At 47.8% G+C, this 16,912-nt stretch overlaps 1 protein-coding gene across 3 annotated transcripts in view; it reads right to left on the bottom strand.

Annotated features, from left to right (window-relative positions):
- The window catches only part of PECAM1 (platelet and endothelial cell adhesion molecule 1), a 53,886-nt gene that overhangs the window by 15,870 nt on the left and 21,104 nt on the right, over nucleotides 1-16,912 (bottom strand). For 2 of the 3 annotated variants that reach the window (XM_082373690.1, XM_082373688.1), the window contains 8 exons: nucleotides 16,163-16,411; nucleotides 14,609-14,884; nucleotides 11,196-11,483; nucleotides 10,471-10,578; nucleotides 9,335-9,362; nucleotides 8,571-8,647; nucleotides 6,763-6,816; nucleotides 5,652-5,717 (listed from right to left, as the gene is read on the bottom strand). In XM_082373690.1, the coding sequence (XP_082229816.1) occupies nucleotides 5,652-5,717; nucleotides 6,763-6,816; nucleotides 8,571-8,647; nucleotides 9,335-9,362; nucleotides 10,471-10,578; nucleotides 11,196-11,483; nucleotides 14,609-14,884; nucleotides 16,163-16,411 (1,146 nt within the window). The remainder of the gene's footprint in view (nucleotides 1-5,651; nucleotides 5,718-6,762; nucleotides 6,817-8,570; nucleotides 8,648-9,334; nucleotides 9,363-10,470; nucleotides 10,579-11,195; nucleotides 11,484-14,608; nucleotides 14,885-16,162; nucleotides 16,412-16,912) is intronic. The other variant, XM_082373689.1, reaches the window with a different exon arrangement.

The following is a 16,912-nucleotide window of genomic DNA, read 5'->3' as shown; positions in this document are numbered from 1 at the left end:
TGAAGCAGGAAAATGTCGGAGGCTCCCAGGCAAGGCTATACCCCACTACCCACCCCACGAGTGCCCATCTCCAGGAGCCGCTGGAATCCCTGTCACTACTGAGCCCGGGCCATTTCCCGGCTTTAGAAGATCATGGTCTCTCCAGCATCACTCTCAGCCTGGAAGTTTGAGGCCAACAGGCCACTGTGGGACCCCTGGACCTAGAGGGTGCATGTAGAGGTACCCCCAGCACAGACCTGTAGCCTCCAGCTCAGTGGCCCCATCCCTCTTCCTCTGCCACTGTGTCCCTCTGTCCAGCTGCTCTGACAGCCCCTCCCAGGAGGCTGGGTTAGGGTCTCCCAATCACCCAAGGTCTGGGTTAGAGCCTGGGTATCATCTGTGACTCTAAGGATAAGCTGGGACCCACTTACAACTCTAGACAACTGGGCTGGTTGATTTCAAATGTTAACAAGCCCGGCCTCATTGCAGATTGATTGAATTGGTCCAGGGTGGGCCCTGGTGTTGGTGTTTTTAAGAGCTTCCCAGGGGGTTCTAATATGCAGACAGGGTTCAGATCCTCTGGTCTGGACCCTTTCTGAACAGCAGACAAGATGACCCACTTAGGGTGTGGATTACACCCAGAGGAGACTCAGTGGTTTGGGAGACAAAGAGCCCCCGTACAGCCATCTGTTTAAGCTGACGTACACATACAGGTTGTGTATACACACACGGACACACACTCATGGTGCGTCTACATGCACTTACACACACAGACCCTCAGGATGGAGCCCGCCACTTCCCTCTCACCTGCACAAAGGACCAGGAAGCCTTATTGTAGAAAGGTGCCTGATGCCGTGTGGCCAGCGTTCTCCCTCTATCAATTGGGAAACGGAACCCCAGACTGGGTGATGCTTCCTGCCGCCATGGTCAGTGCCACGTGGATGTCGTTTTCCTCAGTGGCAGATGGCCAGGGCACGTACACAGATTCTAACTACACCAAGATATCCTCGACTCACCAGGCTCCCCTCTCTCACGCCCTGATCCTGCACACACTCCTCCGCTGTCTGCACGGCCCTTTTGCTTTGCCCCGTTCCTCCTCATCCTCCAAGCCCCAGGACAAGCTTCGCTCCTGCACTTGGTGGCACATACCCTCACACACCTACATACTCCCTTACACACTCCCCCCTTCCCTGTGCCCTGGGCAGTTACGTGGGCTCCCACAGCACTTTGGGGACACTTGCCCACGACACACTGACACAACTTGTCCCCAGGACCGTCTCCCCTGGTGGACCCCATGCTCCTCTAGGGCAGTGCCTTGGGTCTTGTGCTCCTCCCGATCCCAGACTTTGCACAGCTACCTGGAGGCACCTATAAAGGTTTGATGGGACAGTGAAGACAACAGTCAACGTCCCTGCGGGTGTCTCTGTCTCAGACTCCCAACCTTCAGGAAGGTCTTGGCATGATCAGCCTGATCTCTGAGGTTTTAGGTCTTAGGATTAAAATCACGGTCATTCATCACACACGAGATGGTCGTGGTTCCTATGTCATGACCTAAATGGCAGGAGAAAGCTTGGGTGGCAGTTCAGATAGACAGCTGCACTGGGGCACTTGGGGTGCCAGGACCTTGCAGAAGGCATCGTAGTGACTCCCCCCAGGGCACCAAATAGCAGTTGGTACTCAGCAGAGTGGCTGAGATACCAGGCACCCCCTGCTGGGACACCTGCCTTTCTCTAAGAGGACAGCAGAGATGCCCTCACCACTCTCCACTCTCCACGGCACCAGATCTGAGGGTGTAGAGGGAAGCTCCAGCAACTCCCCTATCTACTGGGGGTTCTACCGCATCACTAAGGGACTCTTTGCTCAATGTCAGGCATGGGCAAGTCACTCGTTCAACATGGTCCTAACACCTACTGTGTGCTGGGCACTGTGGAAGAGGAAAAGGTGACCGGGGACCTGGTTCCAGCTTTCGGAAGCTCCGGGCTCTGGGGCAGATGGTACGCAAACAATGCTGTGATAAACGCTCTAGGACACTGCACACCAGGAGCAGTGGGGGCCCTGCCAGCTCATCCTCCTTCACAGTGGGAGCCGGGGGCGTTGGGGAGGGAATGGGCGGCCAAGCCTGGGGCCCTGGACACCCTTGGGAACTCCACCGCCCCCAGGCACATAATGGGTGGCCAGCAGACCTCTGGTCACCTTGGGGACGCTCTGACACCCTCTGGACCCAAGGAGCTGCACTCAACTCCCTTTCACCTCATAACTCTGTGTATCAGCCAGGGCAGCAGGATGGTTTCACTTCTTGGTTGAGTTGCCAGATCTGCAGCTGGCCCGGCAGTTTCCCCCACTGCCCTCCTGGCTCCGCCCGGCCAGGGGGACGGGGTTTGCAGCTCACTGAGAGTGCCCCTCCTCCCGCTGCTCCGAGGCAGCAGCTGCCTGCTAATGACTAAACCAGGCCAGCAGGCTGTTTGTCTCTGCTGTCAGGGATGTTTCCGGATGGGCTTTGTTTTGGCTTCTGTTTTTCTCTGTTAACAGAGAAAGAGATGGCTTCAACGTCATGGGGTTTTCCCAGCAATTAGTCTCAGAGCAAACATGCAGCAAACCGGGATTTAACGAGTTCCTTCCCACCCCTCCTCCACCTCCAAGTGACCACTTGGTCAGCTGCCAGCCACGGTTAGAGCTGGACATGGTCCCCATTCCTTCCTCCATCCCATCTGTAGAGGACGGAGGCCTTGAGGACAGGGAACTGGGTTGGCCAAGATCAGGTCAAGTTGACTCACCACTGGCCTTGAACCCACAAAGTCTTGCCCTCACCTAGTAATGCCCCACTCCCCACCCATGAGAAAACAGGGGGACAGCATCCTGGGCCAGGCTGCTCTCCCCAACTGTCCCTTAGCTGCCAAAGAGGCTGGGTCCAGAAAACAACTTGAATCCTCTAGAAACTCTCCATTTCCATCCAAGTGACTTTCATTCCAGCTCTGCCGAGGCCCCTGCCGCCCACTCAGCACCTTTGTGCAAACTGGGGAAAGGTGACCCGGCTGGTTACAACCCTGCAGGTACAGAGCTTGGCAAGGAAAGCACCCCTGCTTTGCCCGGTCCCAGGGGTTCTCTTTTCCCTTCAACCGCTCCCCACCTTCAAGCAAGAAAAAGAAAACCAGACACTGCTAACGTGGAAACATCCCCACAGGAATGGAAAACGGATGCTTTTCCAAGGACAAAACCTTGCTTCCTTCTTCCTGTTTCAGTTTCCTTCAATCCAAAGCCTTCCAGGCCTCACGTACAGCCCTCATAACTCCACCTCGCCCGGGCCCAGCCGGCAGCAGGGTAAGGGTGGGGCCTGGCCCTCTGGACAGGTATCAGAACCGTGAGGCCAGAACCCAGGGCCATCGCTCTCTGCTTGAGCACAGTGGGGCATGGAGGACAGCGGGTTTTCCCACACACATTCAGCCCTGCCCTCTTGTTGTGGTTCCCCTTTACTTCCAAGTCTGAAGCCCCCTTAGGAGGAAGTAAGCTGTTACCTGTGGGACGGCACCCACGGTGCATGGTGATGGAGGGGCTCAGGCTGGACCAGGGAAGGCCGGCGAGGAGCGCCCTAAAGTCCCATCGGCCAGAGCCCACCCACGCTTGGTTCTGAGCACCAGACTCCTGCGCTGTCCCCTCCTGGGCTCTCAAATTTAACCCAACCGAACCAGGCTCCCCGTGAGCCTGTGCCTCCCAATCGCAGGCATCACGACCATCCATGCGGTTGTTTGGTCAAGAAACATGTAGTCAGTCATTCTGTCTCCCACAACCTGGCCACGAATTTTCATCCAGTACTGCGGTCTGTCTGTAACATATATCCAGAATCTATCCACTGCCAGCACTTTGGCTCCATCCTCATCCCCTCTTGCCTGGTTTCCATTTCTGTTCCCTTTAACCCGTCCTCCACACCAGCCACAAGGATCGTTTTTAAAAGAAGGAAGTTGGAACTTGTCACTTTGCTGCTTAAAGGCTTCCAAAGGCCCCCAGTCCACTGAGACTAGAACAAAAAGAGAACCCCAGCAGCCCTGCAGTCCGTGGCCCCGGCCTGGTCCTCCCAGCTTCATCTGCCTTCACTCCCTGTCGCCCTCTCTGCAGACATTTAAGGACCAGAAAGAGTCATTTAAGGATTCTTTAAGGTCTCCTTTCAGGTCTTTAAATGAGCCAAGCTCTAGGCCACCACCCACTGTCCTGCCACCCCTCACACAGGCCTTCTGGGACCACCCAGACAGAAAAGGCATCACCTTTCAGGCCTTCCATCACACCCCACTCTTCCTGCAAGCTCTGACTCTAACCTGATACTATCTGCTCATCGGTCCCTTGTTTTCCTGACTCCCTCAGGGGCTACACCTCCACGAGAAGGGGACCACATATGTACCTTTGCTGCTTGCACTGGGGCTGGTCCATCATGGGCCCCTAATTTGCTAACCCAACAAGCAAATCACTTTACTGTGAAGTAAAGAGGAAGAGAACTTCAGGCCGGCCGTGGCCCCCACCCCTGCCCCGACCAGTCTAGACTTGGAACTGCGACGCCCTGTGTAGTGGTGCAGATCAGGCAGTACCAACTGCAGGGGCCATGCTGACCGCAGACTATGGGCATGGTGGCCCTGTTGTGCAGCACCCAGCCCCAGGGGCTACAGGGGACGGCCCTGCCTGGAAGGTTCCATGGACACATCTGCGGGCATGGTACCTGGAACTGTGCTAAGCAAGGGAAGAAGGAAGGAACCCCAAACTCCTTCCAGATCGTGGAGCAAGAGGTGACAAGAGAACGCCATCACCACGTGGCTCTGGCTGAGGCTACACAGGCACGGTCTGCAAAGCAGCCCCGGGCCTGCAAGGCTGAGTGGACGCAGCTTGGCCTCAGCCTCAGCAGGAAGGGGGATGCACAGCAACAGCCCTGACGAGCTTCCCAGCAGGGCAGGAAGGCTCGGGTGGCTGCTTCCTTTGTGTGGCAGCCTCTGGGGGAGCTAAGGAGGTTTGGGAGGATGTGCCTCTTTTTTTTTGTGGTGCCCGAAGCAGCTGAGGTTGACGTTCTAGTGCTTGCTGTGGACTGACCCACCCTGAGTCAGTCTCCCCATTGCAGGACCAGAACTAGGGGCCTTCTCCAGGCCAGTGTGCCCAAGAGAACCACACACAGAAAAACAAAGCCTGAAGCATAATGATGGTGCCACTGTTTACATGCAGAGGCAGTCTGTGCTTTCAAAAGCCTTTACCCAATTGTCCCTTTAAATAGCCAAGCCCTTTCATCCCCTTGCACATTTCATTTATACAAGCTCGGTCTGCAAGCAACTTTTTAAGGAAGGTGCTGGATTGGGGCAAGGGGGTTACCTCTGGAAGGATTCCCAAACACCCAGGAGTGAGGCTGCCTGCTAAGAGTCTCTCAACAGACCCATTTCTTAGCACTTAGTAATTGCTCAATAAAACGCAGCCATCATTAGTAGTATGATAAATAATAATTAATGAAATTTTACACCTCCAAACCTGGGTGGGTGTCACTGCTCCTGCCTTGGGCATGTCCAGCCCGTCTGTCTGCTGACCACCTCCCTTCTGAGTGATGAGGGTGACTAGATTCTTGTCCGGGGGCCACAGCACAGCCCACCCTGGCATCTATACCCAATCAGACAGTAAAACGTGGGGAATCCCTTGAGTGATGGTGTTACCTCTGTGAGGCTCAGGGGCGGTCACTTCCACTTCAGTGTACTCCACGTCCAAGGTCAGAGGCTCTGCTCGAAAGAACCACAGCAGCCTGCGGTTAGACAGAGTCTCCCTGGGGGGTCACAGACCACAGTAGAGATTTCTATTCAAGTGATCGAAGAAGTCTGTATTTTAACAGGGAAGCTGGATGCAGGCTTAACTCCATTCTAAGTGGGCGAGAAAACTCAGGCTGGGAGAGGTAGTGAGGAGGCCTGCACTCCCGGGATGTGGAAGGACCCTCTGGCTCAGGTCCCGTTGTTACCACAGTGTGAGGACTCGTAAAGCTCATTAGATACAGAAAACAGACGGCATCGGCCACAGCAGTTAACTATAGAAGCCTTCTCCATGGCCACAGGCACAGAATGCTTTCTCCAAGATGGAAAGGATCTCAGGAAATGGGGAACGGGGGTCCCCAGCCTCAAACTGCTTTGAGAGTATGAGGCATATGCATAGGAGATCAAGTTACACCCAAAATGGAACTTCCTGATTCAGAATGGGCTACTAAATAAGTCAGGAGGATCTCCCTTCTCTTGGATAGTAGAGGCACAGGTGTTTTTTAATGTAGCATTACTGCAAATCATCATGTTGTACACTTTAAACTTACACAATGTTATATGTCAAGTATATCTCAATAAAGCTGGCAAAGAAAAGTGTTAAGAGGCTGGGGTGGGAAGAAGTACGCAGGGTACTTTAAAGGTAGTGGAAATGTTCTTTTTTTTTTTTTAAAGGATGATGGGTATGCAGTTATTTATTGAATTGCTATTGTTTATATTTTATACATAACTTATAAATATTATTTTGTATCTACTAAATGTTTAATAAAAATGAAAAATACATGAGAAAAAACAAAAAAATGAAAAATACACGATAAAAAATAAAATAAAATAGCACTGATGCTTACTTTTAAGACAAGTAACAAGAGACACGAGACAGCATCTTTGGAGAAAGCAATAGCCATCTCCATTTAAAAGAGATGAGGAAATATCCACAGGTCTTAACAGCTTTTGTTCTTTTCCTAGGGGTCTTTTATATAAAAGCAAAGGTTTCTAATTTTTAAAAAGTTAGATAGATAATTACCTTTATTTTCATTTAATGGCTTCATTGCATGGTTTCCAACATCTTCATTGTAACCTAGTTGAAAAATAACAGGATGAGTGACAATGGAATTCCTAGTTTTCTACATAAATTTTAGAAAACTCGGTGCCACTAACAAAAGGAGTCAAGCCCAAATTCTTCAGTGTAGTTGGCAACCAGCAGTGTATCTGGGGTCCAAATACCCTCCTGGTGGCCCTGGGTCCCATCCAACCCACTGCCTGGTCTCTTTCTAAAACCGGTATGATGCCCACCATCGCATGGGAGGGACACGGCTATTTATGAGTTGTTCAAAATTCAGAATTGTTCACTAGAAGCAAGCTCAGAAGAAATTAAGCTTAATTCTAGAAGGGGCGAGCCAGTGACCACAAACATGAAGGATACTAGTGGACCAGTATCCTTCAGCTGGAGAATTGGATCCATGAGAACATGGTTTAAAGATATTGCAATACCTCCAGGCTGCCACCTGGGCAGGAGCAAAAATTTCTTGATCTTTTTTATCAAGTTGTTCTTTATTAAAAAGAATTCTTACAAGTGTTACAAATACTACTCCTGAAGAACACATGGTTTTCCATTCCATTCCATTATGTATTTACAAATTACTATTGTGATTACTAACATACATTTATAAACTGAAATAATCCATGCAGAGAAAATATTATAAGAATTGGAGTATTTCTTGAATTTTGGAAATTTGGGAGGAAATTCTATTTTAATATAAGTCTTTATCAGCATTTAATTTAGAATATCATATCTTTGTTCTTATGTATAAATACAAATTACCAACAGAACCCACTTTATACCACAAAGAGGTATTTTCTCTATAGCACTGGATTACTTTTTGCTAAATATTCACCAAACTTTTCTGAATGTAGTTTCTTCAATGACATATTTGCTCTTTTCTCTTTATTGGCACATTACTCTTATTACGACAAATGTTTTATTTTACTTTTTAAAAAGTTTATGATTCAATACTATAAGAATTGCTCATTTCTCAAAAGATTTCTCAGGAATGCCCTGTAAAAGGTGTATTCTAAAAAGTTTTTATTTTGTGCGACGCTGTTACAGAATTAGAAAAGAACATCAGTGTTTAATTCCCAAAACTGTCTGGGACAGAACTTTTTGTGTGATGTAATCATGGCCCCCTCTGGGAAACAGACAACACCCCTGCTAAAAGGCCTGAACGATTTTCTCACAGACCTAATGGGATTAAGAACAGCTGGGGTTGGCTCCCCACCCTACTGAGCTGACTCTCAAGCTTGTGATAAACCTCATAACCAGTTATTCCTTTATTGTACCAGTCTTTTTTTTTTTTAATGCCTCTACCAACAGTGAGGTCTTTAAATTGGTTTCCCGCTGGGGCAAGTTTGAAATGAGACTGCCTTGTGTTTGCAATAAATAATTCCACCTGAGAAGATGTTTTACCAATGCCTTCATTTGATAGCTGGTCTCTCTCTTACAAAGGAAGAATGGTTTCACTTGCACAGCGTCCAGTGTGTGAAGGGAACCCACGTGGGTGTCCACAGCATTATAATTATTCTCCACCTTTCATTCCTTGGGATATTTAGAAGGTGGTGAAATTAGAGCACAATGTTCTGCCTTTCTTCTTAAGCTTCTGTTTTGCTTGTTAGCTCACCACCCAATGCCTGATTAGATTAAGGGTCCCAGCTTGAAGCCAGAGTTTCCCTTCCAACCTCACCCCACCGCCCATAGATTCTGCTTCTCAGAGGGACAGGAGAGTGTAGAGCAAGTTGGGAAAAACTCTTAACAACTGCACAAAACCATGACGGTACCATAATGTCTGTTGGCTTCAGTGTTGGGATCTGACAACGTCTTCTCATTGTTGGAGTTCAGAAGTGGTGCTGCTGGCCTTAAATTGAAATTTAAAAAGGAAAAAGAAATAACGTTTTTTTGGCTCTAACTCCAAACCAACAAAATAATCAAGGAAAGAGCATGAGAAAACCAGGAAGAGTTTTCTGAAGTGAAGAAAGTTTTACTCTCTCACTTGGAACTAATGCTTTCTTCAGCTCTACGATTATTTGACAAAAACCTTTTTGCTGTTGAAATAAGCGTCCGGGCCAAAGGGCGTACAAACATGAGGAGTCCTTTATGAAGTGAATCCCATGTCAGGAGGGGATTCCTCATCCTGTGCTATTGTTTCTTTCAGGAACAGAACGATAGTTTCCATGCTTTGGGATTTTAGATCTCAAGAACAGTAAAAATAGTACAACCATTTTTAAGGCAACTCTATTTTGCCAAGTAAGTAAAAAATTTTTTAATTCCATCTATCATTATAATTTCATAAGGAAAAGTGTAGACAGGACATGACCTCAGAATAAAGCCATTCCTTCCCGTGAAGGACAGTTGGCAACCTTCCACTGAGACACAGACACACACACACACACACACACACACACACCCCTACACCGCTCACACCCAAGGTCCTAATTTTTCTGAGTTTGCCAAGAACCACTGAAAACTTCCTAATGACAGGAATCCCTCCAGACAAGTCTATCCACACCCACAGGACAGCCACCCCTCTTCCAAGTACACTGACCTGGACATCTCCACCGGCATCTGCTTGGCTTTGAAAGACAAAGACAAGAACCAAAGTCAGTATAAAGAGCCCACAACCATATCAGACAGGAACACTCATTTCAACCATATTTGACTTGTTTGAAGATTGAATACCCATAAAAAGATGGAACAGAAAACCAAATATATTCACACTTTTTAAAAAAGGAAAACAAACAAATAAACGAAGCAGGTCTTCTCTTGGTCTTATACCAAGAGATTTCACATCATGTTCTCTGAAATTTGACATTTCGACTGTTTTAGCCAGAAGCAACTTCCCTTCATGGAATGTGACGGAGAGGAAGACAACAGCACAGGAACCAGAGGAGCCAGATGAACGGGCAACTGTCTCTTTGCTTCAAGACCATCCCCAAAAGTAAAGGCTTAATCAATCCCCATGCTTTTAATTCCAAACTGGCCTGAGGCCAAGGCCAGAGCCTTAGGACTGTTTTCCCAGGGGGGCTGCCCCTTTCCTGCTTTAGGAAAAAACCCTCCTCATCCCATCTGTCTCCTCCCATCCCAGGCAGCAGCACCAACAGGGATAAGCAACCCGCCTTATCCCCAAAAAATTTTTGCAGACTTTACCGGTGCTGTGCCCTTCTGCTTGCACCTTGCTTAACTGACTCTGATTCCTGAGTGCCCATGAGTAATCCTGGCTTCCCTCCACACGTGGCTAACCCCAAGCACAGGGTAGAAATCATGGCACAACCAAAAGATTAACTGGGAGGCATTCAGCGTGTGTGGGTGTCTCCACTCATGCCCAACTCTACCAACTGTAGGACTCGATGTCGCCAAATCCACACGAAGGGCTGCTTCTGACCACATGTAGATGCAACTTCCCCCCAAATTCATCTTTTCTGGGGAGCCCAACTGAAAAAGCAATTGCTTTCACTTTTGCCTACCTAAATCCAGGGGCAGTAAAATCTCCACACCCGCCAAAGCCAAAATCTTTGGTTATCAAGGTGACACCCCAGGAGGAAAACAGCTGTTGTCAGGCACATGTCCTCGACCCTCACTGGAGCAGAGCACGAGCCTCCCGTGAGGCTGAAACCCCTCACATCCGTGGCGGGTTCCCTGGCAGGGCAGCCTGTCAGAATGGAATGAAAGGACTGTGCTCACCCTTGGCTTTCTTCAGAAAATAGCATCTGGCCCCAAGTATCAAGGTGGTAATGATCACTCCGATGACAACCACTGCAATAAGTCCTTTCTTCCAGGGGGCAAGATAGACTGGAAGTGTAAAAACATTTTAAATATATCAGTTTTTCCTCTGCCAGCAAGAAATAATATCAGCCCTAAGCAGCAAATAAGACTGATTTTTATATCCTTGTAACTGATGTCTTTCACTGAGCATCTACCTCTGAGGGACTCTGTGTTCATAGGAGGGGCAGAAATAGTTGTTTCTGCTATAAAACGAGTCAGTGATGGTCTGAAAGGACCATAGGACTGAAGGAGACTCTTCTTAGGGTGTCTGTTCACCCTTCCTCGTTCTCCATAAATCACCCTCTGCCTATATAGGTGGGCTCCTCTAACCATGTCTGTTCTGCATGACCCACTCCTCTTGACCACAGGTGGTCCATGGGCTCACATTTGACCCAAGCTGGTGTCTCTCCACCATGAATTTGTAATTAGGACTGTGTGAAATACTTCTAATTCCTTATAATAATCAATTCCTCTTTTATACTTGAGTGGATTGTTATTATCTGAAACCAAAGAGCCTGGCGAATGTGTTGGTCCCTTAACCCCCAGTAAAATGCATTAAACTTCCACCCATTTCCTCTTACAAGTGCTTTCTAGCCTTGCCCTTGGAGCTCACACGACATTTTGCCGTTGAGACCTCGACTCACCTCTGACTGTCAGGGTGTTGCTTTGGAGGACATTTTTGGAGAGATTGGCTCTGTTGGAGGCCGTGCAGTAATACTGTCCCTCCTGCTCCTTGCTAGCCTTCGGCTTGTGCCAAATGGCCTGGGTGTCATTCAAGGTGACTTGGTAGAAGGGTTTGCCCTCCTTTTCTCTGTAAAACTTGTATGTGATGGGACTAGATCCTTCATTCACGGAGCATCGAAGCACAATGGGCTTCCCAGACTCCACCTCCTCACTCAACAGGATAGAGAGCTTGACTTCATCCACCGGGGCTGGAAAGCAGGAAAGGGATTAGCACTGAGAAGTGGGGAAGAGGAAGAACATGACACGGCCACTGGTCAAGACCAGCTATCTGTGACTGTGACTCAGACTTGGACTTTGCCTTTTATTCAAGTCACTTGTGTTATCCCACATTCTTCACAGTTCTTCCCCCGATTAGCCCAGAAGGGCAGCAATGGACACCTCCTGCCCTCACATATTGATTAGACACAGGATGCTAGGGACACCTCCCTTCACTGACCACCTCAAGTGTTACTGACCACTTAGCTTAACTATACGATTAACTTCTGTGTTCTACTAGGGTCTGTTCTGGGTGAGTTTGTGTGTGAGACTGTGTGTAAGTGTGTGAGTGACAGTGCGTGTTTGTGTCTGCATCTGTATGTGATTTCTCTCCCCCTGCTTACAAAGATGCATGGCACTTCCAGATCTTATGAGCAAATAACCTTGACGCACTGCCTTCTTGAGCTCTTGTCCTGTTTCTCTCCTCCTTTGAATGATCTAAACCAATTGCCTTCATGTCCTCATTTCCCACTTTCTTGTTAGCCTGGAAACCTGACTTCTATCTCTCTGCTTCTGAAACTGCCCTATATCTCTGGTTTTGAAGAAACTCAAAGATGACCTGACCCCTGACGAACTCATCCCTGAGTTCCCTGCAGGTCCAATCCATGGTAGATGTTCTTCCCATCTTCCCATCCTTGGCCTCCCTACAGCTCTCGCCTGTCACCCAGCCCTTCCTTTGGAACTCAGCTTTCCCTGGGCTTCTGTGAAGCCTCACACTCTGATTCTCTTACCTCCTCGCCTGCCACTCCCTCTTTATCAATTTTTCTTCCGTTTGCCCCTTAAATGTGGACTTTCTGCAAAATTCAATCCTCAGTTTGCCGTCTCCATTCTCGTCTTTGGTGATTTCATCTACATTGTAGCTTCTATTTGCAAATTTAACACATAAACTTATGGCATTTAATGCCTAGATATATAGCTCTAGTCCAGGTTACTCCCCTGAATTCCAAGTCTTGACTTTTACCTGCACATTTCCACTGAGAAGCCCTGCCAGCCTCTCATTCCCAGCAGATCCAAGAAGAACTCATCTACCTCCTATAGACAGACCCTTTCACTCCATGTTCAACCATTAAAATTCTGACCCTAAACTGTCTTCCCAAGTATGTTCCTGCTAGTGTCAGAATGAACCGATCGGCAGACCGGCATCTGATTTATGAATCACCCTCTTGTGAGCGCAGGGCGTGGCCAGACCATGGAGCTGCTGATCCAGCGAAAGGGAGCACCAGGCCTGGGATGGGATGGTGGGGGTCAAGCACAAGGGCAGACTCCTGGAGGGTGCAGCTGACCTGACAGCCTGTCTTCTTGTGAAGCACAAGGGGGTGGTGGCAGGCCAGGCTCAGGAGCCAGACTGCCTGGCCTCAGTTCCTGACCCTACTGCCCACCAGCTGTTTATCTTAAGCCCTAGTTGCCTCATTGTAAAATAAGGATGATATTAACATGGGGCTTACATGGCTATTGTAAGTATGAATGGGAATAATTTACTAACAAACTTCACACGGGGTTGGACATGTGGTCAGAGCTCAGTAAATATTAGCCACTAATACTGACTCACTTTAAACCAAGAGTTTCACACGGGCTTCTACGTTAGCTTCTTAAGGTATTGTAAGGTCTGAAGTCTCCACTCCTGCTAACTGATAGGACCAGCAGGTTAATCTTCCCAAGAACCCATTCTCAGCATGCCCTCCTTCTCTCTTCTGGCTCTTCACTGCACACAGGACAAAGCCCCAACTCCTAAGGCTGGCAGCTGATGCCCTTTACAGTTAGGCCCAGCTACTCTACCAGTTTATATCCAATGACTCTCCATTCCCAGTCCTTCTTTCCAGGCATCTGACTTACACACAGCCTTTAGAGCTGCTCCATGGACCCTTTTGATCACCTATTTGACTAGGCTGGGGCCCATCTCTAGCCCTCTCTGCCCACCCACTGTTGAACCCTGGCTCCTGACCCAGCTATTCCCACTCAAGCTAGATATCTTTCATGCCTTAAATTCCTATCACCATCATTGTAAGGAGAGTTCGCGTGACAATTAAACATGTGTTGCCTGGTAACATTTTTTTCTATATTTGTTTGCACTGTTATTCAAATATATTAAAATGTTTCTTCACTATTTAATCAGGAGATCCTGTGTTTCTCATTATATCATTGAAAACAAAGAATATGTCTTCTTTTTTTGTATGCCCTATGGCATGAGAGGCTTAATATATATTGATGTTAATTTGAAAAGTATTGTTTCTCTTAGGCTATACATTAATAGTAGGAGGAACCAGGGAGTTCCCTGGTTGCCTAGTGGTTAGGGTTCCGGGCTTTCACTGCAGAGGGCATGGGTTCAATCCCTGGTCGGGGAACTGAGATCCCGCAAGCCGCACGGCGTGCCCCCCCCAACCCAAAAAATAGTAGGAGAAACTACTGTCCAACTCAAGATGTCCACATGGCACGTGTAGATAAGCAGTTATTAAACAAAAAGGAGGAGGACAAAGAGGAAGCCTTTTTAAGCTTTTTACAACAAGATGCAGAACATCTCAGAGATGCAAGTAATGGGCACTCCTAAGGTCTCCGGAAAGGTACAAGACAGAGGCTTGAGGAAAACTATCCATCTCAGGACAATGGTATATTGCTCTCGAGTATGAGAGTCCTAGTGACTGTTAGCCTGAAGCTCTGACTGCTGTGGGTTCCACACATAACAGAATTTGCCCCGCCGAGGGTCCATGGTAGAGAAGAGCTCTGGTCTACAATTCTCAGAGAAGACTGTCAGTTCATCTAAACACGAGCAAATGCTAAGGGAGCCCCAAAGCACAACTTTTGTGCTTCCTCAACTTGGAACACTTTATGCTTATAATTTCAGCAGTTCACTTGAAAGGTTCTGAAAAAGGATGACACTGGCCACACTGATAACCCCCAGATATTTTCCGGCTCCATTTACTTGGGCCTTGGTCTGCTTTGCCACATGTCATGTTCATGGACTTTGCACAAGTACCACCCACTTCTCTTGTCTACCCCAAAACTTTGAAAATGTGAACTAAAGCCCCAGTCCCACATGGATTCTTCTTCCCACATGACTTACCTATCACCTTGACCTGCAGAAGTTCGCTGACCAGTTTGGTGTGGGAATGGCAATTATCCGCGATGCAATGGTATTCTACATCTTTCGTTGGGTTATCTTTGAATATTGCGGGCTCATTGGAGCCCATGCTCTGACTCGCCAAAGTCTTACTTGCTTTTGAAAGCTGATAAAAAATGGGTGAGGTTCCATTTATGGATTGACAACTGACTTCTATGGTCTGTCCTTTTATCACCTCAGACCTGGAGTCATGAAAAATACTGGGCTTGGAAAGCATTTCTAGAACGACAGAGAGAGAGAGAAACAATCTGAAGCAAAACATCCAGCCCAAGGGATTCCTTCTCCAAACTCTGGGCTTGGCTTTCTCTGTCATTACTAGAATTTAAAATGCCTGCCTGCTTTATCTACATTTGGAGGACTCCTTTAAGATCTTGAGGAGGGAGAGGGAAAGAGAATAATATAAACAAAAAAGGATGACACAAATTCAGGAAGAACATTACATCCCCCTAAATATATGCTTATATTTTCACATATCTTACGTGCACATACACACACATTCACATCTTTTTTTTGTATTGAGAAAAGACACAAGAAAAATATTAAAAAATACAAGTACCCGGAACAGAATATATTTTAAAACAAATTCTCAGTGCCTCAGCCTCTCCTGATAGTAAATTTCATGCCTCAGAAACAAGAATTATACTAGGTTATTATTTAGAAATTAGCTTATTTATAAAGCTAATAAAGTGAAATGACCTCCTCCCAAGAACTACAACAACAAAAAGAATTACAGTGGAATGACCCACATTTGTCTCTTACATTATTTCCTTGTGAGGTAGATGACTGCTAAAATCCTGCTTTGGTTGAGACTAAAATCTTGTCTGGATTTAAACTGAAGGCTAAACTGAAGGATCATGACTGAATAAGAACAGTGACAGTGACAGCTTGCCTGGTGTTCCACATCCATTTAGAACCCCGCTACTCAAAGTGTGGTCCAGGGCCCAGCAGCACCAGCATCCCCAAGGCACTGGTGAGAGATGCAAAACCTGGCCCCATCCTGACCTGCGCTGTCACCCGGTTTTGCATGCACATTCAAGTCTAAGAAGCCCGGCTCTGGGTGGTCCAAGTACCTACTTCTGCCCGCTGGGAGTCCTAGCCCTTCGGGTGAGCCAGGATAGGGATCAAAAACTGGAACTTAGATCTTAAAGTTTAGTGTCGACTAAGCAGTGTTTCCTCCCTGACCCTTTGGGTGGGTGCCTGTTCAAGCAGCAGAATCTTGCCGATTCAGAGGCCACACCATCAGCATAAAGCCACAACAAAGCCATGAACGTGACTTTTGCCAACGACATTCTCCTTGATGCCTCTCTCCTGTACTCTGAGCAGAAATACCCACTTGCTGCTGTTTGGTCTCTCATTTCCACTCCTCTCTCTTTCCCCTGAGTTCTTACCCTGCCTCAGTCTGAACCGCCTTCAGAACAGAGAGGGTGGCGCCTGGCAAAAAATTCCCTTTCTCCCATTCAGTCCCAAGACCCTCAGAGCCAGCGAGGACGTACTCACCACACACAGCTATCTGGACCGCGTTGCTGCTCTTGACCACCTTGCCGATGCCCGCGACGCAGGTGTATGTCCCACTGTCCCACTCTGAGGCTATCTTAGTGAAATTTTGAGCCTGCGACACAACCGTGCCTCCCTTCTGGATGGTGAAGTTGGCTGGAGGTGCTCCTGGGATGGAGCACCACAGGTTCAGGCCTTCCCCCTGATCCAGACGTGTGGCGGAAGATTCCAGCTTTGGCTTGGAAAACAGCTCTGAAAAAAAAAACAGTGAGTGGGAATGGGGTGAGATGTTTCTGGGTACCGGCCCCAAAGTCTGTTTATGGAGAGGGCTTCGGTCCAGCTGCTTTTGACAGAACCATTTCCCAACTTCCTGCACAAAGTTTTCCTTTGCTTCTCATGTACCTGACGATCACACAATTGAAGAGCCAGAGTTCATTCTTCACCTGGGATTCCAATGGCAGGTTTGCCTCCCTCGTTAATCCAATTTATTTCACAGACATGGATTAGAAAAATTTTGCAACTTGTAATGCAGCAAGTAATGACTCAGACATTTACTCATTTATTCATCCACTCACTCATTTCATTCCCCAAGTATTTATTTCAGGCCATCTCTGTGCTTGGCATAGGAGAGACAGCAATGAAAAAGAAACAGTCCTTGACTCCAAAGTTCTTAAGTCTAGCGGGTGATTCAGATAGTGTTTGCAGTAGAGCCCATAGAGGGGACACCGAACCTAGGCTTGAAGAATCAGGAAA

This window comes from Balaenoptera borealis (assembly GCF_965194805.1).
Source record: "Balaenoptera borealis genome assembly, chromosome: 20".
NCBI lineage: Eukaryota > Metazoa > Chordata > Mammalia > Artiodactyla > Balaenopteridae > Balaenoptera > Balaenoptera borealis.
This window is presented reverse-complemented; position numbering and strand designations above follow the sequence as displayed.